Here is a 26,644-nt window from a genome sequence, read left to right on the forward strand (position 1 = left end):
GCTACAGTAAATGGACCTATAAGCTTAAAATATTTTTACATCATTAAAATTACAATACTAACATTTTTATTAAACACTTAAAGAAGTATTTCTGTTGGCTTGCTGTGGTGATCTTTTCATAAAACCAGGCTTTCTGTAACAGAAAAAAATGCAAATACTTAAAAAAATGGTGCTACCTCACCAGAGAAAACGGCACTGTGCCACATGAGACCGATGAACACTCTTGCCAGTGGGTGACTTAATATGACCTTGTCCATTTTGACACAGGAAACAGCATGGCGGCCAGCTGATATCAACCACAGATGTATTAAGAGAACTGGATAAGGCACTGCATGCGGGGGCCTGTTCTTTCTTATGAGAGTTGTTCAGTGGTGCATGAAGCCAAAATGGTTCAAATGCCATCTATAAAATTACCCAGATGTACCATGCACACAAGAGTCTTGCTGTTTTGGCACTCCGTTAACTTGAAAAGGAATACAATTATTTAATCATACAGCTATTCTTGACTAACCTAATGTTATTGGACAGAATGGATCAGATCCGTCCAAAAAATGTATCCACTGATTTACATACATCTCTTTTGGCAAGTCAATGGGGAAAAAGTCTGTCTTGGGCCTAAGGGCATCACATGCACACTGTTTGGTCAATATGAAAACTGGCCTCAAAGCCTCCCACACTTCCTAGCTAACTAGCGCAGTGCATTCTGGTAGTTGTAGGTTTTGAGCAAAAGCAGATGCCACAGCCCTTACCCTCAGGTTTTCCTGGTCACGTAGCAGCAATTTTACAAGTATTTACTATTTTTTCTGTTATAGACAGCCAAGATTTATAAAGATAGATTGATTGATTGATTGATTGATTGATGTCCACAAACACTGCAGTATAACATTCTTGTTTTATTTAGAAAAATGTTTTAAATAAATGAAATATCCAGCTTTTGGCAAAAAAAAAAACAAAAAAAGAGAGAAGATGTTGGTGAGTCAAATTTCAAACATTAAGCTGAACAGAAGGCAACACTAAACATTCAGAATCCTCAAAATGAGATAAATGAACATTTAAGTTTCATTCTAGTAATTCAGGGAATCCTTTAGAGTTTCAAAGTTACAAAAGCATTTCTTCCTGCTCAGATTAATTGTTTTCCCTGACTTGTGTTTCGTGATGCAGGGCCAAGGCAAACCACTAATGCTGCAGTGCAGAGGGGTCAAATGTTGATGTTACCTTAATGTCTCAAACATAAAAGTACAAGGCATATATGAAAAGTACAATGGCACATATAGAATAAGAAAATCCAACCACTTAACAGGGTTATTTGTTTCTGTAGGGCACTGATGCTAACAAAGTTTCCAATTGTCAACAATATAATGAATAATAATAAGAAAAAAATTTAAAAAATCACACAGAAAAACGAAAGGTGGGACCCTCTGCATCTTGAAGTTAAAGTTGAAGAAACCCTCTTGCAGTCAGCAGTCAAGGAGAATCTGTGAGTAAAACCTTCCAAGGAATAAAATAATACAGGAGGAACACATGATGCAGAGGTAGGTTACCACATACAGATGTTAAAGAACACTGTCCCATCTTTAATATTAATTAATACGAGGCAAAGTCCCCACAACAGGCAGCTAGCATATAATTTAAAAGTCAAATACCTTCACTCAGCTTCTCGTGTACAAAATCATTTGCTATAAAACTGCTGAAAAACCACTTTCTACTTCATGTTTTCCAAATGTTACTTAGCTCATAAGAACAACACAAATACATACTTCTTCCTTCTTCAAAGAACAGCCGTCCCACATCGTATCTACAAAACAGGGAATCAACCAAGGACTGTAAATTACAATGATGGACAAGCTTTTGAATATAAACACTGGTGTCTACAATGGTCCAATGTGTCAAGGGTTATGGAAAGAGTACTCCAGGAAAGAGTCCTAAAACCCAGAAATGAGTTAGCATTTTAGCACGCCTGGTTCCCTCCTCTCAAAATCAATGGGCTTTTTGAAAGGATTTTTGGTTAGATGCCTGAAGTAAGGTCTGTGGTCTAGCTTAAGAGAGTGTCACATTTTGGTCCACATCATAAAATATGTCAGTTAATACCTCACTTTTGAATTTCAAAGCTTTCGTGTGCCTTGAAAATGTTGGCTTACAAGTGGCTCAATGAGCCTTTATCGCCTAGCCCTAGCTTTTCACTTTTGGTCTCAAAAATCCTAAAGTGGTGTTCATTTCAAACATTTGTTTGCCAGAGTTTACTTTCAGCAATAATTCAAAATCCGGCATAAAATTCCCATAGGCTTGATGATGGAACCAGGGTGACTTCAGTGCTCGGCAACAGAAAAACATCATCCCTTGAGCAATCTATGGAGGTGAAAGTTCGACTACCATTTTGGTTTAGTTGTTGGTGATTGTGTTCCTTTGAGTCACTCTTAATCTCAGAAAAAGAAGAATTAATAAATAACAACACTAAGAGCCCTCAGCCATGCTAGCACTGCTGTATTTAAGCACCAAATGCTAATATCGGAATGCTAACATGCTCACAATGACAATGACAACATGTTGATCATGAGGAGCTTTTGTTCAGCAAGTGCTTAGGTTGGCATATTAACATAGCATAACCTGATGTTTGCGCTGGAAATGTTTTGCCAATGCATCAAGTGAATGTTGAAGTTTTTATTAACTTGGATAGTTGAAAGAGGATCACTAATGTGAGTGGGCTTCTTCCTCTGGGCCCTGTGTGGGTAATAAATGGCCAGAAAAATGGGCTCGATATGGGATTGCCCATGTGTTCCATAATGGCCCCATGCCAATTACCCACATAGGTGGGTTTACCCAAGTGGGCCCTAAATGGGTTATGCTTAGACTACCTGGGTACCAAATGAGTATTGCTCTAAAATGGGCATCTTATCTGGGGCCCACTTGGGCTAACCCGCCCATGTGGGCAACTGGCATTGGGCCATTATGAAACCTGTGAACAATACCATATAGGAGCCATTTTTCAGCCCGTTTACTACATGGACTCCGCATACAATTTTTGGCTTGCAGTCCATCCAACATGGAGATATTTCAGTTTGGATCAAACTGGTGGACTGACCAGCCAACATTACCACAATGCTAGCATGGCTAAAAACGGAGAAAATTACAAACTTCAGCTACCACAAGTGTTGGTACTGCAACCAACAGCTTTATGGGTTACTCTTTCTTCATGGTAACAGGGATTTAAGTTGTAAAAGAATTAAGGGTAAATTCAAAGTTATTCATATGTTCCCTTAGAGCTTCTCCCAGTTGCCAGCACTGGAAGACCAGCAGTGGAGGGCTGTAACGGGCAGCTCTGTGGGTGAAGCCTTTTATTCCGGAAAACTACAGGCTTAGAAATGTGGTCATTGAAACGATTCATTTAAAGCTTTATGTATCTGTTTCTGTTGGTCCTGTCCTGTATCAACTCTCTTATTTGTGCTCGACAAAGAAGCTCGGATGGAGGGAGCTGATTCTGTTTGTTCTTCATATAAAACCTCCCATTTCCTTCTAACTTCACCTCATTTAAGCATTTAATGCAAAAATAATGTAAACACTAAATGACAAAGAAATTCATTTGAAGTCAGTTAATACATATCAAGGTTCTTCAATAGCACAGGAGTGTCAAAATTCTGGTCCTGTCTGTGCTGTACCACCCCCATCACTGCATCACAGAAGTAAACAGCTAGATCTTTCTTTAAGTTTGTGGAATTGTAGAATTAAATACCACAAATGCTGTTTTTTTGTGGCAAAATCCTGCAATGTTGGAGAAAAGTAGCTAGAATACATATAAGTGCAGCGGTTTGTAGCCATAATGGACCTGTTATGATACAGCAGTAGGTACTCTGTTGTTTTTCTTTGTATTTACAGGACATTTTACTTACATGTCACACTGTAAATGTGGCCACTTATGACTTCTTCTTGCAAAACTACAACTTTATTCTCAAAATGTTAAAATTTTCATGCAAAATTACAACTGTTTTCGAAATTCTTTGACTTTTTTCGTGCATAATCATGTTATTAATACCATAGCTCCACAGGCCTTGAAACCCAGTGCAGATTAATGTTTAGATGAGAGTGCATCGGCGTGAATCGCTGAGACACAACAAGAGCACAAGTCAATGTGTAGATGCACTTTGAATCTACCACATTAAGGCTCAGTGTGAATATGCCCACACCGACAGTGTGTAGTGAAACAAAGAAATGTATTATGTCACAAAAAAACAAAAAAAACAAAACAAAAAACAAAACAATGCGTGCTTAAAGTGCAAAAACAGATCAGGGATACTTCCTTGATTTGTTATGATTATTTTTCATCTGTCCTGTCCCCATTGGACCACAGACGAGATCTTTTCCTTCATTGTTAATTTCAAATTAGTGTTTTTGAACAAACTAAACCACCCCTTTTGTTCTTGACTCTCCCTCTTCCTATATCACACCCACCTTACATCCTTTTCTCTTGTCATTTCCCTCAGATGAAGCCCAAACTATCTCCCCCTAACCTGCACATCTCTGCTTTCTCTTTAGGATCCAGCTTCCTGTTCCTGTCCCAGGGCCTCTAACAGGAGTCCCATGGGCGTCCTCTTCAGACCAATGCTTTCTAGTTTGTTCTCCAGCTTGTTCTTCAGGCTCCGCAGCCTCACCGACGCGTGGACCAGAACCACTGTGAAGGGGCAAGGCACACAGAGGGATAACTTTCTGTGTTAATTCTATCAAAATTAGACAAAATAATGTTATTATTTTCCAAGTATTCCCAGTTGCAAGAGAGTAAACTTTATTTCATGCTTTAGTGTTATTTGTGTGTGCGTGTGTGTGTGCGTGTGTGTGTGTGTGTGTGTGTGTGTGTGTGTGTGTGTGTGTCTTACTCAGTATGGGGAAGGCTATCCCAAACAGGAACACGGCCACACCTCCCAGCACCGATATGAAGAGGTAACTGGCCAGAAGAATGGCACACACAGAGACTGATGGGTGATTTCGACGGAAGCGGCGAACAGGAGCTTGGTTCTCGGCAACCCAGACAAAGCCCATGAATAAAATGGTGACCACCGTCGCCCCGACAAACAACTGGAAGGGCTGGAAATACCTAAGGGAACAGACACCTTCATCAAACACACCGCAGGTGCTGGAAATATCTGGTGACATAATTGCAGAGAGGGAGATGGCAGAGGGGAACGGGTGCAGGTGATATTCTATGTTTTTTTTATTGTCCCTTGTGCAAACAGGCAATAAATGTATCTATAATGTATCAGTGACGTGGCAACCTCCAGGAATGATACATGAAGTCAGCACGGAATTGCCAAAACCCACAGTTCCTCTAACGGTCACTTGAGGCTGGCTCCAAATTAGAGTAAAACCCCCATGTTATAATGCCCGATATAGCAGTTTACAGCCTGGTACAAACAAACATTATGGCAGATTCTACACGCATAGTTAAGTGGAGCTATGGTTATACCTCGCTTAGGCCATTTAATTGGAGTACTGTCCTTGTCCCAGTACACCAGCACTGGGGGACAATCGACTTATTGACAAAAATATGTCCGACTCCGCCACAGTAGGTGGCGATATGCCCCCCAGGGTTCCAATGGCCATGGAAAACCTGGAAAAGTCATCAGTTTCCAGGCCTGGAAAAGTCAAAATAAACTTTTTGCAATAATTAACCACCAGCTTGCACGACCAAGAGTGAAAAACCAAGGTTGTTTTTTTTCCAGCTCCAAGATTTTGTCCTCAACTTTTAGCTTTCAAACATCAAAGGGTCAGTTATTGATCAATTAAAAAACTGTCTCACATGGACATCTCTTCAGGCATGATCCCTTACTTATTCAATACTAATAATACTAATATCAAAATTCATACTTATTCTAAGAAAAAAAGGTTTAAGGTAAATAGGGTGTGTAAAAAAACATAAAAAATAGAGTTTGTTTATTAAAAAAAATCCTAGAGGATGAACCCAACCAGACCCCCCTACAGAGGTCAGGGCAAAGCCCCCAATGTAGTCAGATCCTAGAAACGCCCCTGGCTCTATTATAGAGCACCGATTTGACATTCAGAATGTGGAGTCTGCTGTCTGATCTGTTCATCTGTGTGCACACGATTTTAGTGGAAAAAATCACACCCTCAGCTCACACTTCCAGTATGTTCGTTACAACAGAGAGCGAGAGAGAGCGAGAGAGGATGACCACGTCAGAAGAATGAAACTTACCCCACTATGAGCAGGAAGCCCAGCGCGGACAGGAAATAGTTGCTCTGGTAGTACAGCAGGTTGTTGATGATGCGGTTGTTCCAGCGGTCCAGATCGCGCACGTCGGGCACCGCGAACCGAGCCGAGCTTAGGAGAAAATCATCCAGGCTCCGGAGGGGTGGCGGCTGCACGCCTGCCATCTTTCCTAAACGACAATAAACCCAATTTCCCAGAATGCAACGCGGGGAAAGGGGGTGGGCGCAGGGTGTGTGTGTGTGTGTGTGAGTGTACGTGTACGTGTGTCACTCAGCTCAGTTTCGAGCGAGGCGCGTGCCTGAGCATCGAGAATGCGCTCTCGGTCCCGCAATGATAGAGAAATATTATTTTTTTAACATCTCTTATTAGTATTCACAATATTTTTGCAATATGTGCATTCGTTCCCCCAATTGAAACATGAAAGTAGCAGAGGAATTTCATTTGGACAACATTTAAGATATTCTAGGGGTCCACCTGTAGGCCTATTGGTTTTTCAGGGCTGGTAGGCTACTGATAGGCCTACAGATTTTTAGTATTTAGTGAAACCGATAACCGATATTTGGACCCGATAAAAAAATAACAATTAAAATTAAATCTTTCTGTCAATATTTTGCAGTATAACAAGCTCCAAAACAAAACTTTGTTTAAATGCCTCTAGCAAATTAATCAAAATTGAAACCTTCAACACCAGCAAGTACACAGCAACTTTTTTTTAATAAAGTCAAGTGAAATATTAAATTAAAAAAAATCTACTTGCTGTTTTACAAAGTAAAACTTCCACCCATGTGCACACTTTTTTTTTCACTTTTTTAATTAATTAATTTTATCAGTGATCATCAAAATAAAATGCCGATACAGATAATCGGCAAAATGCCAAATATTTGCCCCAATAATTGGCCAGGCGGATAATCTCCAATTTAAAACCTTAAATTGATTTAGCAAAGGCACAATTTGGTGCGTAAAAAAAATCACCTGAGTGCAGGAAATTAGGTGTTTGATTTTCAAAATTCTCTTGCAGAAGACCTCCTAATCCCCTGTTTCCTTTGAGTGTTCCCAGCTAGTGAGAAACATTCCCACATCATTGGCTAATGTTACTTACAAGTTGCAAAGATGTTTAAAAGAAAACATTGCAATCTAAACATTTTAAGGATGTTTATCATTTCAAATAATGTTCCTATAAGGTTGAATGCAGACTAAGACGTTATATTTTAACTGCAACATTCTGAGGATGTTTTGGTGATGTTGAGAGGTGACACAACATAAATGTCATTTTATAAAATCTTCCCACAGTTTTATATGAGAACAAATGAAGAACATTTTCAAATCAACATGCAGAAAATGTTACTGAGGCCTGAGACTGCAGACCATTTTTGTAAGAAACGGTAATGCAATGCAATATGTTTCAAAAGGAAAAAAAAGATGTTTATAGAGAATATTACTCTAACTTCGAGAACGTTCTGGCAAGAAAACTTGCCACTGAAAACATTATTAAAACAATGCATTGGTTGCATTGTACCATTCCCAGAATGTTTTTAGAACTAAAAATTGCTAGTTGTGTTTCCCATGTGGTCAAACCTGATATAAAAAACTTTGAAAAATTAGCCTTTTAGAGAGGTGGCACCAAGTCATTGTTTTGCAAGTCACAAAAGTCTTTGCACCTGAGTCCCAAGTCAAGGCAGGCCAGCAAGGCAGCAGTGGAGAACCCCATGAATGAATCCTAAAATGCAGAAGTCAGCATTTCTGCTCCTCCGGTTCCTTATTCTTGAAGTCAGTGGGTTTTTTTTAAAATAAATGTTTTATAGGTCTTTGATTAGATGGCTGAAATAAGGTCTGTAGTTAACACAAGCTTAAAGGCCGTAACACACCAAGCCACGTTTGTAAAGTTATGTCTTAGTCAGCATTTAACCTTGCACGGACATAAATGTCTTTAAACGGTCTTTAAACATTATATTAGCATGTTTTCTTTACAACATTATTGCAACTTGGAAACGTTTGTCAATGTTGTGGGAACATTCCCTGCCAGCTGGAAATGTATTGGTAATTTTTTGTCTTTATATGGAATTTGTTGAAAATATTAAAACTACTGAATGTCACAGCCTTATCCTTTACCATCATGAACAGAAGTGTAAATTGAAAATCTTAGCAGCGTCCGAAGGAGCACAGGGACATTTATTGTGAAAGGACCGCCGAGCGAGGGGAGGAGGACTGTCGGGAGCGCGCTCTGCTGTAGACTCAGTGGTTTTATCCGGTTGGCTGCTGCGGGAACGGACGCGCTCCCGCGAGGCTTCGTAAGGAAAAAAAAAAAAGCGGTGATCTCGATGTGACAGCTCAGAGCTGTCCACGTCAACACACCGAGCGAGCACGGCGGCAGCGGCAGCGATGGACTCCACGTCTCTGGTGAGCCTCTCTGCCGATTTTACGGGCTGTGAACCGACGCCTTTACTTTGGGGGTTGAGGGGTGTTATGATCTCGGCAGTTTGTGTGGTATTTTGGTACTCCTTATATTAGCGCATGGGACATTTGTTGCATTGTGGCAGTTTCGGTGGTGGGCATTACCGGAGACGGAGGGGGGAGGACGGGGGCTCGGCTGCAGATTGTTCATTAACCAGGAACAGCTTTGATTTCTTCTTTAATTCACGAATGCGTGCGTGATCCGGACTGTGGCCGTCATGTTGTGTGGTTGTGGACGCGCAGGCCTGATGTGGTCCCTGTGTTTCACACGCAGACAGCGCCAATCTAACAGTGCTTTTTCCACTTCTGCGCGTAAAAATAGTGCAGATATTGTGTGCTGGATACAGCGCGACAACTTGTTTGGGTGTTAACTTAACTCCATTACAATGGAGCGGCAGAGCCACAGCTGTTATCCACTTATCCACGCAGAGTCCGGCGCAGAGCGCAACAGGACACAACTCTAAGCCCCGGCTTCAGTTCCTGCACGAGATCACTTGACTGTCTGCAATGTGTGATCACAGCGCGAGAAGTTGGAGCGGCTCTGTGGGTTTAAATGTGTGCTTGTGTGGAGCATATGTGCACAGATCGGTTGACGTGTAGAGCAGAGTAGGTGCCACGTCCACCGTTCCGTCTCTCTCTGTCTCTCTCTCTCCCCCTCTCCCTCACTCTCTCTCTCTGCCTCACTCTCCATCTTTTCTCACATTTCCTCCAACGCTTTGTGCCAGTGTCTCATTCTTTTTGTTATACTCTTTCTCAGTGTTGGGAAACATCTATTTACTCAAGTACTTCACTTAAAATACTTGAATACTTCCATTTAATTCCATCCTGAGGGAAATACTGTACTTGTGTCTTTCCATTTAACGTTTCTGTAACCTTAAGTTCAGAACCTTACTTGAGTTGCTACATTCAGGATGCTGCTGCCAATTCATACATTTTACTTGTTACTCCACTACATTATATGCCGGTTACTTGTTGCTGTACAAATGTATATTTCACATACAAAACCTATGATCATCCTCTAAACGTGACACATGGGTATAGATTAAACTGTCCAGATCACTGACACTCAATTTATGGCCTGTGGGCCAAATCGGTCTCATTTTGTAATTCACAACAAAAATAAAGTGATTCCCACTAGGAACTGTTTTTGTACTTTTAGTATAAAGTAGGTGTCAAAGTGCATGAAACAGCATTGAGCTTTTTAATAAAAAAAAGAGGAGGATCCACTGCACCCTCCAACAGGGTCCGAGAAATGTCCTAAAAGCTAAAAGCTGCGAAATGTCCAAAAATACAAGAAATGTCCTAAAAGCAGAGAAATGTCCTAAAATCCAGGAAACTCCCTAAAATCTTAGAAATTAAAGTAATAGAAATATACTAAAATGATTGAGATGTCCTATAATCCTAGAAATGTTTTAAAATCCTAAAATGTCCTAAAATCCTTGATATGTCCAAAAGTACAAGAAATGTCCTAAAATCTGAGAAGTGTCCTAAAATCTGAGTAGTGTCCTAAAACATGAGAAGTCTCCTAAACTCTGAGAAATGTCCTAAAAGCGGAGAAATGTCCTAAAAGCGGAGAAATATCCAACAATACGACAAATGTCATAAATTCCTAGAAATGTCCTAAAATCCTAGGAATATCCAAAAAAGTGGAGAAATGTCCAAAATACGAGAAATGTCCTAAAATCTGAAAAATGTTCCAAAATACTAGAAATGTCCTAAAATGCTACAAATGTCCCATAAGCCTGAAAATTTTAAAATCCTAAAATTTCCTAGAACCGTGGAAATGTCCTAAAAATTCTAGGAACATCCTAAAATCCAAGAAATGGCCAAAACTCTGAGGAATGTTCTAAAATCCATGAAATGTCCTAAAATGCTACAAATGTCCAAAAATCAGAGAAATGTCCTTAAATCCTAGAAATTTCCTGGAATGCTACAAATGTCCTTAAATCTGAGGAACGTCACCATCTTATTACATTAGTAGGTAACCAAAAGTTTAATTTGTATTTGCAATATTAATAATCTACTTAAAAAAATAAACTTGCATCTGCAGTAAACACCCCTTCTCTCTGGATTTTCGGTTGACCCACGTATCACATGATAAAATCTTTCAAGATTCCTCCTGGTGAGAGACCTTGTAGTGTGTTAACCCTGTGAAAACCACAGCGACTTTTAGACTTCCGATTCAAAACAGCAAGTTGTTTAGAGTGAATAGTACAGCAGTCTGATGATATTGGAAGTCGTGCAGTGTAAACTAAGCTTTAGCTTAGCGTAAATACTAGAAATAGATGAAACAGGTAACCTGGCTCTGTCCAAAGGTACCAGAATTCAGTTTCAAACATGCCAATAGCTCACTTATTTGTGCTATTTCTTGTTTGTTCAATCTCTTAACAAACTTAAGTGTGAAAAAGACATTTAACTATTTCACTGCTAACCGTTTTTCCAGTCTCCAGATGCTGACTCCAGCTACATAGTGACCATACAGAGTGGTAATCACATCAAACTCATGGAAAGAAAGCAAATACGCATTTTGTTTTCTCCAAAATGTCGAACTATTCTTTAAAGACATTTTTTCTGTCTCCGTTCGCTCTGGAGGAACAATGAGTCTTCCTGTTTTGTGCCGTAAATCTTTTTGAATAGAACAGCTGTTAATCATCTGGTTCTTTTTAACAAGCAGAAGGAAGCAAAAAGTGTCAGTCTGAAAGTCTTTCACTGCATAATGTAATTCGCTTTGATGGAGGCTGTTGTCAGAGAAACTGACCTGAAACAGGTCTCAGCTACTGCCACTAAATGCTTCGAATGTCCTGTTTGTGTCGTGTCCATGATGGTGTAAAAATCAAAAAGTAAATCAAAATTGCAGTTTAGACAACTGCCAAGTCCAAATTGCAAGAAGCTTTGAAGTTGTTTTTAGCGAAACGTCCTCCAGACATCTAAATTGGTCTTCTGGTTTTGTCTGAATCCATGACCTACTTAGAAACATACACCCTAGAGAAAATCATTATGTTCAAACCAAACAGCCAATTTTTACATTTTAGGCATTTTGCTGTCATGTTGATCCAGAAGGACACACCAAGAGTCAAAGAAGCTGTAGCCTTTGATTTTTACATTTGTTATTTAGACTTAAACCAAAACTGTGGCTGGTTTGTTGTCTGTCCATATTATGTTTGACTAAATAAAATCAGTCTTTCATGTTAGTTTAATTTTGCAGGGAGAACATACCTTTAGCCAATGTAGCATCTTCTCTATATTATGTCTGTCTCTATCTCTATCTATTCTCTGCATATTATTGTGATATTTTGCAAGGCAATATTGTATTGATACATAGGCGCTGCATATCAGTTTTTTAGATGATATAAAACATTAATATTTCAAATACAAATGAAATTTTTGTTAGCCAACTAGAATCAATTGATATTTCAATACAGTGGACACACTTTGCTGCAATAAAAAATGACTGAAGTGAGGTGAACAGACTGACAACTTTATCGTCTAAGATAAAACAGATGTTGACAAAGTTGTCCTTTGGGGAAACATGATGTGACATAATTTGCAGTTGAAAAAAGGTAATATATTGCAATAAGTTATCGCAATACTCAGGATATCGCAAAACATTTAAAATCGCAATAATATTGTTTCCTGACCTAAACATCATGGTAATATCGCATCATAAGGCCCTCGGTCAATTGTCACTGAATTGTAAATGTTCAGATGTCAATATTTTTCAGAGCACTTCAGCATCTTCTCTTCAGTGAACCATAACGTCAAAATGTATTCCTCAAAGCTCGCTGAACACTGGACCAAAGTCTGAAATACTGGACAAGCTTAACTGTGTGTAGCAGAGTTAAGATAGATGAGGCATACCATGTAGAAAGTGTGTTTTTCCAAATTTAAACAACTTTCAATTACACCAACCTCATCAGGCTAATGCTGTGTTCACATGGAGTCCAGCAGACAGTAGACTGTAGACAAACTGGATGTTATTTTAGTGAATGAGAGCAGGACGGTAAAATTAGTCCAGGCTGGGAGAGAATACCAGCAATGGCAATGGTAGACAGCACTGCTGTCCAATTTTTTAAAAAAAAAACAACTTTTTGCCACCCTCCAGAATGGAATTTTCAACCGAATATTGCGTATCTCGCAAGGAGAAAACAAGGTTGATCGGGACAACGAAAAGGTAATAATTTTGGTGCAACAACACCCAGAATTGTATGATCGAAAATTCTGATCTAAGATGTTAAAAGAAAAGTAGACATGTGAGTGAACAAATATAAATTAAAGGATAAATGACTTTTGGAGGGAATTTAACAATCATTTTACGTTTGCAATAGAATATGAAGAGAAAGTTTCCTTTGTGGCTATGTAAATAACTACAATAATTAAAGAAAATAATAGACACAAAATCATTTTATATAATACGTTTATTCAACATATGGTCATGTGTATTGTATGTGGATTCCAAACTAAGAACGTATTTTCTGTCGGATATTGTCGCACATGTAGAAATAAATATGACCTTGCATTGTGTCAATCATGTTTGCACACTGCCTCCGAAATTTAAAATTTTTTGGAACACGGTCAGTTTTCTGCGTTTTTTTTTCTTTCATCCTTCAAAGCCAAGAGAGTTGTTGAGTGAAACTTTGTTTTACTTTTTTGTGATTTCTAGACATGTAGTTAAGTTTCTTATGAACAAATATGACAAAATAATTACTTCTCTATCAGAAAAAGTGATTTTATACCCACGCAAACATGTTTCAAGTTCAGCTAGCGTGAGACCAGTATATTGCTTGAGACACTACGTTTTACGAAACAAAAGTTGGTCGATCCAGATCCGTCTTTGTCCTTCTCGCCATCTTCATCCCTCTAAAAATGGGACAATGGATGTTTCTTTTAGGTCTCTGGTCTAAGTTCTGTGATACACTCTGACTGTGAATCTATGCTAGTCAGTGCATAACAGAACTTTGTCCCGGGTCGTAAAACTCTTCGTAGGGATTGATGAACGCAAGGATGGATGAAAAGGTCAAGTGGTCACCAGAATGGATAATGTCTTTGGTCATTTCCAGATCTAGAAGTGTAAAACGAAATCACAGAAGTCTGCAAAGACGATAAAACAGACGGATATAGAAACTTGTCAGACTGGGCAGCTCATGTATGTGTGAAGAGGGTGTTGCTGGAAACGCAGGCTTTATCTGGATAATAAAGGTTGATAGAACACACTGGTCAGGTGTGGGAGGAATGGCATTGACTGTAGTGTTATGAGGTAGGCCCCTCCCGGTCCTAGATGTTTCCCTGAGGTGACTCAGCACAGCTGAAATATTTAAGATCTCTCTCTGTTTATTGTTGCAGGAACCTTCCCTCTACACAGTGAAAGCTGTTTTCATTCTTGACAATGATGGCAACAGACTTCTGTCAAAGGTAAGGTCCAAGTGTTTTAGCTCATTAACTGCACAGGACCTGATCTCACGTAACTGCTGACCGTCCAAAGCATCATTTCATTCATTGGGAAAAGGTGTTGTGACTTGTAACTTGTTTTAGTAACATAATCCTCGTGTTGGTTCTGTCAAAGTGACATTTGTTTGTGTTGCACATATGTATTCCCCAGCCACGCTTTCTCACAGGAGTATCAAATTGTAAAACTCTTATGAAAGGGGTTTTTATATATCCTCTAAAGAAATAGTTCAGCATTTTGGAAAATAGGTTTATTTGCTATGTTGCTAAGAGTTAGAGAAGAAGATTGACGCCAATCCCATGTCCATGGAATAAATCTGCATCTATAACCGGCAGCCAGGTAGCTTAGCTTTGCACAAAGGCTGGAAACAGAGAGAAACGGCAAAGGTAACAAATCCGAGTTTCCTGTGACTGCTTCGCAATAAAGCAGCCATGCTTCTCCAGTGGAATTCTATGAATGTGCATCAGCTGTAGGAAATAGTTATGCCACACTAATATTAGTATTAGCAATAAAGATTTCTCCACGGATTTAGTATTACATTTCTATAAAGCTGTCAAACTCACCTGTTAAAAATTTTAATCAGAGTCGATGCAGCAGGACCAGAGATATCATCTTTACGATTCCATGCGTTCTATTTCTTTGTCAAAACCCAGCTTAACTGGGACGGCGTTGCTGTGGAAACATGCCGGCCACCCTTCGGTCTCTCCAGGGTGATCCTGGTGAATAAGCAGCTTTATTTTGACACACAACCCCTGTAGCAACACGGTGGAACAGCTAACGGTGCTAACAGAGGTAACAGTGATGCTAAAAGGTTTGTGGCTCTAAATTTAGCAGCTTCTTCACAGGAGCAACCTGGGGAGAGCCTGGAGGCTGGGAGCCATGTTTCCACAGCAACGCTGTTCGCTTGGAAAAGCATCACTAGCGGTAATCGCTGAATGAGCAGCACGGCTAGCTAGCTAGCTCCCATGAGCCCTGTGTGATGCGTAGTGCATTACACTGAAGAGTAGCAAAATTAACCCATAGACTGACATGCGTAACTGTCAGCAGCTAACTCACAAATGTATAACTGTTGACACCCCTAATTTGCTGGGACTACTTCATAATAAAAGTCAACTTGTGTTTTGCCACTAAAATGCTTTTAATGTGAAGCTGCAGCAGTAGGAAATGTTCAGTGTGCATTAGCAGTAACTTATACAGTGCTCTAATGACCATCATTGATGAAAGTCTTTTATATCTCTGGTGGTTATTAAGTGGTGGGAAAAGTTCCTCACAGTGGCATAACTGATAATTGAAGTGTAAATTTTGTGCTTACATTTTAAGCTGGCTCTGATTGGGTTGTAGCGCGAACAGTAAACAATGAGGCTGATATTAATATGGTTCAATTTCAAACAGTAACACTGCTGCATCACTTCCTGTCAATCCTATTTGCATTTGAAGGCAACTTGAATCTAGCATGAGAGTGGCGGACCCTGCCACTGACAAGGAAAGCTACTATATACAGAGATAACTGCAGAATGTAAATACATTTAGTAGCTCTTTCTGAAAAAAAATACTGACCACAAGTATCAAAAACATGATCTGATTTTCTGAAAATGTTTCATAATAGTGGACAAAAACATCCACACACTAATATGGTCCTCTTGGACATTTAGAGGAGACGTTTCCGTACAGTACCAGTTCTTACATGTTTAGTAGAAACGGCCCTGAAATGAATAAAACTTTTAGCCCAGCAGTGTTACAGCCACAGTTCATTGATTGTTTGTGTGTTTCAGTACTATGACCCTGAGCTTTACCCCTCCATGAAGGAACAGAAGAACTTTGAGAGGAACATTTTCAACAAAACACACAAAGCAGACAGTAAGTTCCTCTCTGCCTGTATTTTTTCTTGTGGCCCTCCCTGTGTATTGTCCTGAACACTCACACACGTCTCCAATGTCACCTGTTACACATTCTACCACCTCGTAGCCCAACACTTGCATGATACTAGCCTAAAGCAGGTTTTATTGTAGCCTGTTCTCCACTTTGGAACCAGAGGGTGCTACAGTCGTACTACCGTATGTCAGTGTGAACCTAAAAAATCAAGAAAAATTTTGACTTTTGGATTTTCGTTTAATGTTTAAGCATTATTGCATTTATTTACCTGCTCAGAGAAGTGTTGCAAAATATGCTTTATTTTCAGGGGAAGCGGGATTCTAACTTTCACACAGCTGATACCTGAGTCTCTGCTCCTGGCCTCCTTATCACCCATCCAGTATTTTCATCCTTTTGTTCTAAACTCCTCCTTGATTTCCTCCTTCTCTGCTATTCTTTCTTCTCCCATGTCATGCTATATCCCCTCTCCTTCTGTCCCACCTCACCTTACCTTTGTCCAGCTCTTTCGATCCTTAAGGCATCCCTCTGTTTCTCTCACCCTTGCTTGTCTCCTTCTCTCTCTCCGTCCTCATTCTACAACTCCTATTCACTTTCTATGTCTTCTTTTTCCTCATTTTCCTTCTTCCACTCTCTTTAGTGTTTATTTATTTTTTCTTTTCTCCTATCATGTCATAGATTTCCTCCCTTCTACTCCTTGACTTTCTTCATCCCTGCCTGCCCCCTTTCTATTGCCTTTGCTGTCTCCTCATCCTCCCTCCCCATGCTCCTTCACTGTCTTTAACTTTTTCTCTCTCAGGCTAATTTGCTCCTTTATCTTTTTGTTCTTCTCTGAGTGAACGTAGCCTGCTATAAATCGTTGTAGTTTTTTATTATGACTGCACGCCAGCGATAGGGTTGTCCATCTGTCCATCTGTCTGTAAATCTGTATGTCTCTACATTTGACTATGTGTGTCCGTCCCTTTCTTGTGAACTACTTTCAAGCACGCCTGAGGGAATTTCTTCTATTTTCTCTCTCATTCTTGTAAACGTGATAACTCAAGAACACCTCAAGGGAGTGTTTTCAACTTTCAGCAAACATCCATTTGGACTCGACAGTGAACTGATTAGATTTTGGTGGTCAAATGTCAAGGTCACAGTGACCTTGTCTGTCTCATTTTTGTAGATGCGATAACTCAAGAATACCTTGAGGGAGTGATTTTAAATTTGGCACAAACGCCAACTTGGACTCATCAGTGGAATTTGATGGTTGAATGTCAACAGTCAAGGTCAATGTGACCTCACACAAACATGTTTTTGGCCATAACTTAAGAATTCATTTGAATTAAGAATTAAAAATTAATTCTAGTTATGACAAAATTTCACACAAATGCCCGATCTCAAGTCAGCATAAAATGATGAAGTAATGACATTTAATATCCAAAAGGTCAAAGATCATCTGCACTGTGACATCATAATGTTCTGCATTAACACTTCTGGCCATAACTCAGTGTCAGATAATGGTGCGTGGAGGCATACAACCGCGAGGCACTAATTTTAGTTGGCTGATTTATTACATGTAGCCTACTTTTAAATTCTATCTTGAAAAGTGAAATATATAAAGTCATAATATGAATAAAATATAGGTATGCCTGTCCTTCCAGTTATCTTTAACCCATCTCTTTCATCTTCTTCCCTCTGTAGATGAGATAGCCTTCCTGGAGGGGATGACCATCGTCTACAAGAGCAGTATAGATCTCTTTTTCTATGTGGTGGGAAGTGCTCAGGAGAACGAGGTAGGGTGAATTCAGCCGTCTCTGCTAAAATAATATTTAGTGATGTCATTTCCTAAAACAGCTGGACACAGTTTTCAAAATAAACTTCCAAAGAAGGTTTACTTTGTTTTAGGTATACTTTCTTAAGTTTCTTAAGTAATATACGTGACATACATTAAGTGTCTCTGAGGACCTAGGAAAAGTGCTATATATTATTATTATTATACTTGTAATATGTCATTTGACATTCCACACCGCATTCTCAAATAACTCAGTGTTGACTTTTGGTTTGACATGGGACACAAACAGTGGTCTCCTGGGTGAAAGACCTGTGTTTGTTTGACCAAGCCAACGTCCCACCCTATACACACTTTTCACTCTGTTCATAATGTCAGTGCCCCATGCATCTCTGACAGACACTAAAGGGGGCCTTGATGTGTCAGTATCAGATGCTTGGGGCCACAGACCATACATTGGTATTTGACAAGTTGGTAGTAGTAAGGATTTGATGTAAACAGGTAACACGTCATACCAGCTTGTGCATGTGAAACCTACAATATCAAGTCTCTTTTTCTTTTTCTCTCTCCAGCTCATGTTGATGTCAGTACTCAACTGCCTGTTTGAGTCCCTCAATCAAATCCTCAGGTACACTATGTTCTCTCATTAGAAAAAAAATGCAGATAAATGAGAGCAACTTAACAGTAATGGTTTTCATTTAAAAAACATAGAGGACAGTCCTAACAGAGAAATTCACAATCGTGCTCTACAGGATACTTCTTAAAGAACAATCTTACTTGATTATATACTTTAGTTATGATGTTGGGGTTACAATAACATTTTTCACACACTCTTCTGAATGGATGTCATAATATTAAAATGATATTAAGGCATTATTATGTTTGTAGCCTCAGCAAAATCAGAGTTAACATTGATCCACACTAACACTGCCACCTCTTCACCATATTTCCCTGCCACTCATGAAAATAATGAGTCTCCATGTTGAATTGAAAATACAGCAGTGTGTGTGGTTTTTTTTTGTTGTTTTTTTTTACCTGAAAGGAAATTTAAGTTTAAGTTGAAAAATAATATTTGACCAACAAGACAGCTGACTGACAACACAATGACATGCATCTTTCAAAATTTATTTAACATTTAAGAAAGAACTGAGATTAGTTTGCAAAGCCATCTGTGTGTGTTTTGGTTTGTTGTGTGTGTGTGCGTGCGTGTTGCACACCAGGATTCCTCATTGTTGACTGCAACATTATCAGCCAAACAGTGGCTGATGTGGTTGCTATGGGAACCGATGCAGTAGTGATGCAGAGAGTGAGCGACATGAAGAGATTATATTATTATACAGTATGAAAGATTATAGGCTGTTCTAAGTTGCACAGTGCAATATGTAAATGTCCAGATCACAGTGTTACAGTGGTATAAAATGGATGAACAGTCAATGTTCTCCATGCAGGCCTGTTCATAATTTTTGACTAATTGTTACCATGTAAAATACAGACTCATAGAAAACATGTAGTGTTGTGTCTGCTAGACTCAACATTTTAAAAAGAATTTAAGGCCACTAAGGGCATGAATGTTATATTAAAGGAACAGTTTGACATTTTGGGAAATAGTCCTGAGAGTGAGATGAAAATTTTGATATCACTCTCATTGTCTTTGATTATGCTTAAGTACGAAATTCGCCAATAATTACAGATGCTGTAACCGACTCTGAATTATGTCAGATGATAACAATTTGGCAAATCAATGCAAATGTTTGACTATTCATTCCACTTTTTAAAAAAAATATATGGTTTGAACAGGGTTTGGTGGGAAAATCAGGGTGACAGTGAGGTTTATGTAATATAGTAAATTAGCTCATTTTGGCCTAAGGCTAATGCCTGCTAACTACACTAACAACAAATGGTAAATGTCCATTTTTTTGTTCCCACTATAATTCAAGCAAAAGCCATAGATTTTTTAGTATTAAGTTGCTGTGAGCTGTACATAGAGAACCCCAGTAATGACTCCTAAAACCTGGAAATCCATTAGCATTGCAGCACTTCCGGTTCCCTTGTCCCAAAGTCAGTGGGTTTTTTGAATGGGTTTTTGGTTAGAAGCCTGAAATAAATGCTGTGTTTAATAAAGGCTGAACAGACTTTCATGTTTATTCTACGACATAAAATACGTCAGTAAATACCCCACTCAAGAACTTTGAAGCTTTTATGTGTTTTAAAAAAAGATGGTCGCTAACAAGTGGCTAAATGAGACTACAGGTTGTTATCACGCCAAACTGCGTCAAACACGGCTTTAAAGGCCTTGTAGGGGTAGTGATCGTGGTGTAGTCTGTTGTAGCCTAGCATTAGCTTTTTACTTCTGGTGACTACATTTAGGCTTCAAAAATCCTGAAAGTGGGTTTTAATTTGTGAAGATTATCTGCTGAACAAAGCATATAAGTATCATTAAAGTTTGCTACCATTTAACTTTTTTTGGAGCCCATGGAAAAATCCCATGGGCTTTTTGACAAGGGAACCAAGGTGATGTTAGCTTCCATCCAGTTTATTTAAGTCAATGCAGAGTCATGTGAAATTGTGATTTAGGGAGAATCAGAGTGTCATCGACAGAAGAGCGGTTAATTGATGTGGGGTTTTTTGCTGCAGGAAAAATGTGGAGCGGAGGTGTTTATTGGACAACATGGAAGGAGTGTTTCTGGTTGTGGATGAAATCATTGATGGAGGGTAAGACAGAAATAATGGTTACAGCTCATTAGAGATGAAGAACAACTGCAATACAGACTTTATGTCAATGTACACTACATTTAAACTAGTTTCCATATAAAGTAGTTTACAGTTATTAGTTTCAATTATTTTGTTATTTGTTTTTATGAAATGTCAGAAAAGAATTCCTATATCCTGCCCTACTCGTGCTGTAATCAACCCTGATTGGTTGTTTTTTTTAATCCTGTTGCCAGGATAATTCTGGAGAGTGACCCCCAGCAGGTCCTACAGAAGGTCAACTACAGGGTAAGACGACTGTCAATCACTCCCAACTACCAATCATAACAATGTGTTGATTGATTTTAATCATGGGGAAGTCAAATGGAAGACAAATGTTTTAGAGTAAAGCAGCTGTTTGGCCTATTCACACTGTAGCCTCCCACAGCTTCTGGCCTACTCTTACCTGCTTTACCTTTCCTTCTCTCCCTGTCTCTCTTCTTCTGATTGGTATCAGCTAATGTCAGAGCAAGCCTATGGCTTCGTCCTGTTTGATTACATCACCGGTAACGTAGAGGGACAAACAGACAGGAGCCAGCTGCTGTAGACAGAGGGTGAGAGAGAGAGATGAAGAGAAAGAAAGTGAATTCGAGAGAGAGAATGAATGAATGAGAGTGAGATAGAGACATTGAGGAGATGAAGGAGGGATGGATGAGACAGATGAGGTAAATGCATGGTGACAGAGCATAATTACTAACAGAGGCTTTAAACATAAGGCTTGCATTTCTCTTATTTTTCTCTAATTTCTTGTATTTCTCTAACTCTAAAAGTTGCTGGTGGCACTAGAGAACAGGTCAGGTGATCACCAAAGTCTTTAATACATCAGACTGGCAATAGAGTGCTCCAGGGATTATGTTTTTCTTTAGGCCGACCCTGAAGCGTCACCCTGGTTTCCTTGTCAAAAAGCCTATGGGATTTTTCTATTGGGTTTTGAAATAAACAAACACTTGTGGTACTTATGATTGCGTTATAAGTACACAGCAATCGACAAAAAGCAAATTGCAGTGGGGTTTTCCCCAGACATTCTTTTATCACATCTGATGCCACAAACTGATTTTTGGGCGCTATTTAAATGTATATACCATGCAGTTATTCATTGTACCACCCTCTTGCAGTGCTGATTGTAATGTTGTCACAGACAGAGCAGCAGAACACTAGTCACAGTGAAACTTGAGAACCATTCGTTGTGCTGGGTTTAAAGTTTGCATTCACTCTCTCTGCACTCTGCTTCTCCTCTCATCCATCAGTCTGATCAGCTCGGATCAGATCAAGTAATCAATTATCCACTCCACATCTTAAACTGGTGCTATTGGATAAAAAGACTCTTGATGAGTTGTGCCTGAGCTGTGTTCATGGACACGCAAAAACATCCAAAATTAAAGAGGACGCAAAATTACTAAAATTTAAAAAAAAAAGGACACAGGCACAAGATACAAAAAGGCAAGTTTGCTGACAGTCCGTGTGCACTGTACTTCATTTTGGTTAACAGATTCAGCTGCAGAGTGAGCTGCAGAAGGAGAGGCTCGGTCAGATTCTGGTCAATAGAATGCCTCAGGGATGACGTTTGTCTGTAGGCCAACCTGGAAGCTAACGTCGCTCTGGTTTCCTTGTCAAAAAGCCCATGGGATTTTTCCATTGGATTTTGGATCATTGCAGGAAATAAGTTAGATGGCAACAAACTTTTATGATACATATATGCTTTGTTCAGCAAGATTATCTCCACAAATGAACACCACTTTCAGGATTTTTGAAGCCTAAATGCAGTCACCAGAAGTAAAAAGCTTATGCTTGGCTAGTTAAATGCTAGTTAATGTTGGCCAGAACAAACAGCTCATGGAGGTTGTATTGAGATGTATTATAATAATATTAATAAAAATAACAATAATAATACATTTTATTTATGAAGTGCTTTTAAAGGAACTCAAAGACACTGTACAAAGAAAAAAGCAGCAAAAGTATAATAACATCACATAAATACACAGCAAACAAATTAACAACAAACAAACAAAAAACAAAAAAAGCACATTAAAAGCCAGTTTAAAAAGGTGAATTTTTAGAAGGGATTTGAATTTGGATGTATCGGTACCATATGATACATTATAATGCGTTCTAGCTCTTTTCAGTAAAAATGAGTGGAGGTCAATTATAACGTTCTTATGAAGTGTTCAGTGTAATTTAGTAAAATGTAGTTTTTGGCAAGAAACTTGAATAGATATAGTTTTTTTAAAGGATACAGTACATTTTTTTTAATGTTTCACAGCAATCTAAAATACATAGTAGAGAGGGAATGATGTTATATTATATGTAGTAAAAAGTAGGGATATATAGATATCTGCAACAGTTATAGGCCAGATTAGTTGTTAGATATCTGCAAAAAAATGCGATTGCGAGATTGTGCGACCCTAGTAAAAAGACATTTGAAGATGTTATCATTTTAAAAATATTTTTCATGTGAAAAAGGACATAAACGGAGGTCTTGTTTTTAATAGTGTAGATTTCTTTGTTTCTCAGACACAAAAGGGGGAATAAATAAAAACAAAAACAAAATAAACAACAACAAACATAAGTATTGGCTATTGGCCAAATTGTTATTTTGAACATTGGTCGGAATTTTGGTGCATTCCTAACTACAACTGATGGATAGCAGACGTTAGCTTGAGTGGGAGGCTGTTGCAGTGACGTTACAGTCATACAGTATAACAGCAACAGAATATTGTCTTCAAATTAATGCATAGAGACTTTTCAAACTTATAATCCAAAAACATGTTAAATTGCATGAACATCAACATGATTTTTGGCTTTCTGTCCTCTGAAAGAGGGCACGGCCTTGAGATTATATGAGGTACTTGTACTGTATATGCTGGTTTGATGTATTCGTCATTTGGGTACCATCATTGTCTGCAAAGGATTTCATGGCATTCCAACCAATAGTTGTCCGAGTCTTTAAATTTGGACTAAAGTGGTTGACAGATGGACAGACAAACAGACAGATCAACAAACCCTAGAGCCACTATTATGGCGTTACATGCTCATACAAGTGTTAACCAGCGAGCTTTGAGTGTCACTAAACTACAGTGTATAATGGGGTTTCTACTGATCTAATGGTGTTTGCAGTGCTCTACTTTTGTACTCTGTGTGTGTGTTCGTGTGTGTGTCTATGAGTATGTATCTGGTAGTTTGCATGACTTTTGCATTTTTAACTTGTACAGACAACAATGTCATTTTGTTTTACAGGCGGATGAAAACCCCTTATCTGAACAAAGCGTGGCCCAGGTAACACACAAACACGCAAAATACACTCATAGACACTGATAGACACATGAGTATGCGCATATATCACATACACATTACTATGTTATAACAGTATGTTACTTAACTTTATTATAACAGCACTTTATTTAACTTTATTGTAACAAAATTTTATTTGACCTATTATAAAAGTACTGAAATTAACTTTATTATAACAGTATTTTATTTGACTTATTATAGAAGTACTTAAATTAACTTTATTATAACAGTATTTTATTTGACTTTATTTTAATTGTGCTTCATTTAACTTTATTATAACAATACTTTGTTTAACTTAATTATAACAGTATTTTATTTAACTATATTTAAACTGTGCTTTATATAACTTTATTAAAACAATACTTTATTTAACTTTATATTTTATTAGTATTAGTTTTTATTTTACATTGTCTTCTTTTTAATAGTTTGACATTTTGGGAAATAAGCTCAGTTATAACCACGTTGTATTCCTTTTCTTTCAACTGTTACAAAAATCTGTGAAAGTGATATGTACAAATTGGTGAGGAAAGCTGTACAGGTGCTGGCAGGTAAGAAAGCGGGTTCCCCAAAATGTCAAACTATTCCTTTCATCCTGTATCTGTTTTGGAACTCCACCTTAGAAAAGGATCATGTGGATGAACTGAGAACTCAGATCTGAGAAATGTTCAATTTTGTTTGCTCCAAAGTTAAGCGACAAAAGCAGAACAAGTAACAAACAATAACAACTTGACATTTAACACAAACGTAAATGCACAGATGCAGATATAGTTACACATACATATGAATACTCAGCTGCTCGTACAGAAACATGATCGTGGCCTCAGACACTGCATGTTCGCCTCATTTCTGCATTGTTCTTAACATGTAAATCTTTCATCTGCTTCTCTCTGATACCATTTGTATCATTGTGTCATCTGTAGAACAGAGCTGACCTCCCACGCACTCTGTTCAATCACAGAAACACTCTGACGCAATGATTGCTCGCAGTTTGACATCTGTCTTCAGATTCATCAGGCTGTATGCTAACGCTTTAGCTGACCATGCATGTTTAAGGGCTCTATGCAAAACTCAGAGCGTATGAGTTGTCTTGACACAATGCGAAGTTGACTGAGCTGGAGGCTTGCAGCTAACAGTGCTAACCCCATAAACAGTGCTAACCAATGGCAAATGCTTACCAAAACCAACCACAGAGAAGCTCAGATTATAACACGCACAGAGGGAATGTAGACTCGCTGTATTTGGGACACTTGATGTTTTGACTTAAAATATTTAAAGAAATACTTTTTTTCACAAATTATTGTAATTGTGCCAAATGCAAATTTGGCATAAACGTCCACTCGGACTCAAGAATGAACTGATTAGAATCTGGTGATTGACGGTCAAAGGTCACAGTAACCTTATAAAAGATGTTTTGCTACAACTCAAGAACCTTTGGTGTCCACTATGAAATCATGATTGTAGAGATCTTCTGTGCTGCCAGGGGGAAGATGTGTGTGAGGCGTCCATATTTACACAGACATGGATGTAAACTGTAAGGGGAAACTAAACTGGGGCGCATACAACTGTGTGGCAGTTTATCTAGTAGTGTCATGATTCCTCTAAAATCATTGATACAAAAGGCATCGATTGAACTTGTTTTGACTCGCAAGACTCTTCCCCAAAGACAAGGCCAGCAATCGAGCTTATGTGTGCATGTATTAAAGAAGCAAAGTCAATTTACTGCCTCAAGTGTCCGAAATTTGTTGTATTCTTGTTTTTTTAACATGTTTAAAATAAAGAGAAACACCATATGAATCAGTCAGTCAAAAAATACAGTGATTTTGCGTAAGCAAGAAGTCATCCTGTGCTCAGGACGCCATTACTCCACTATATCTTTACAAAGCAATACTAGGTTGCTCCTATATCAATGCTCTCAATGTTGCATACAGAACCTTTAAGGTAGTGGCCAGCTTGGCTTCAGCTCCAAAACACAACCGTAAATGCATGGATTGATGGATAAACAAATGAATTAACAACCTCCCAAGCACTGCAGCTCTCTTATCACTGGGCAGATCATCAGAGAGCTCTTTTTTATAATTTTATGTGATTCAGTCTAACAGCATCAGCAAAACTGAAGTGTCGCTCTGATAAGCTTCCATAGTAAGCTGCCTTCTGCTTGTGTGCAGGAACGAACATGTGCATGGACATGTTTCTGTGCTCACTTGTAGAAGAGAGAGAGTGTTTGTGTGTGTGTGTGTGTGTGTGTGTGTGTGTGTGTGTGTGTGTGTGTGTGTATAGTCATGCTCTAAGCTTTTCTCTATCTGTTGCTTTAACCCTGACAGCACATAACAGAGAAACTGGCTCTGACCACTAACGTAAGTGCCCTCTAACATCACAACAGACCTACACTGCTCTACACAGCTTACTCGACTTTAGTACTGCATACCTTACACTGTGACAATACTCCAACATAGCAATATATGGGAAACACTAATGAACTGTGCTGCTTATCAAAGGTTTTTAAATGCCTGGGACTGATATAGAATTGGATTTCTTCCACATCCATATGTAGACATACATGCAGTAGTTGAAGAAGTATTCAGATCCTTTACTTAAGTGAAAGAACTAATGCCACCCTGTGAAAAGTCCTGCACTGGAAATGGTACTGAAGTAAAAGTGAGTAAGTATAATCAGGAAAAATCACTAAAAGTATTAAAAGTAAAATTGCCCATTGCAGAAAAATCTAAAAAAAACAAAACAAAACAAAACAAAAATACATCTGAAAAACAAATTATTAGAAAAATAAAAAAGACTCGAAAAACAACTCGAAATTATTTTTAAAAAAAAGAAAAAAATATCCAAAAAAAGGTCAAAATTATTA

The 26,644-nt window shown here is 38.6% G+C and overlaps 2 protein-coding genes across 5 annotated transcripts in view; one reads left to right on the forward strand and one right to left on the reverse strand.

Annotated features, from left to right (window-relative positions):
- Positions 1-873: 873 nt before the first annotated feature.
- praf2 (PRA1 domain family, member 2) lies at positions 874-6,417 on the reverse strand. Its single transcript, XM_042504606.2, has 3 exons — positions 6,200-6,417; positions 4,866-5,083; positions 874-4,663 (listed from the first exon to the last, which is right to left on the reverse strand). The coding sequence occupies exons 1-3, from the start codon at positions 6,376-6,378 to the stop codon at positions 4,524-4,526; spliced, it is 537 nt and encodes a 178-aa protein (XP_042360540.1). The 5' UTR covers positions 6,379-6,417; the 3' UTR covers positions 874-4,523.
- Positions 6,418-8,473: 2,056 nt separating this feature from the next.
- The window catches only part of copz2 (COPI coat complex subunit zeta 2), a 23,711-nt gene continuing 5,540 nt past the window's right edge, over positions 8,474-26,644 (forward strand). The window contains exons 1-10 of one of the 4 annotated variants that reach the window (XR_015779628.1): positions 8,474-8,611; positions 14,006-14,074; positions 15,881-15,965; positions 17,661-17,752; positions 18,321-18,376; positions 20,383-20,460; positions 20,694-20,745; positions 20,954-21,050; positions 23,731-23,769; positions 26,106-26,138. Coding sequence is in view for 3 of the 4 variants with exons in the window: in XM_042504590.2 (XP_042360524.1) it covers positions 8,594-8,611; positions 14,006-14,074; positions 15,881-15,965; positions 17,661-17,752; positions 18,321-18,376; positions 20,383-20,460; positions 20,694-20,745; positions 20,954-21,043 (540 nt within the window). In the remaining variant the exon portion in view is untranslated. The remainder of the gene's footprint in view (positions 8,612-14,005; positions 14,075-15,880; positions 15,966-17,660; positions 17,753-18,320; positions 18,377-20,382; positions 20,461-20,693; positions 20,746-20,953; positions 21,051-23,730; positions 23,770-26,105; positions 26,139-26,644) is intronic. The other 3 variants (XM_042504590.2, XM_042504589.2, XM_042504592.2) reach the window with 3 other exon arrangements.

This window comes from Plectropomus leopardus, chromosome 18, assembly GCF_026936395.1.
Source record: "Plectropomus leopardus strain MGB_pleo_1.0 chromosome 18, ASM2693639v1, whole genome shotgun sequence".
Classification (NCBI taxonomy): Eukaryota; Metazoa; Chordata; class Actinopteri; order Perciformes; family Serranidae; genus Plectropomus; species Plectropomus leopardus.

Bases quoted from the DNA above. Each gene is read 5' to 3' on its own strand.
- praf2 (XM_042504606.2), bottom strand. From the start codon at position 6,378: ATGGCAGGCGTGCAGCCGCCACCCCTCCGGAGCCTGGATGATTTTCTC. The intron at 5,084-6,199 runs GTAAGTTTCATT...CTGTTCCCTTAG, and splicing joins GGCTTCCTGCTCATAGTGGG to GTATTTCCAGCCCTTCCAGT. The intron at 4,664-4,865 runs GTAAGACACACA...GCCCCTTCACAG, and splicing joins GATAGCCTTCCCCATACTGA to TGGTTCTGGTCCACGCGTCG.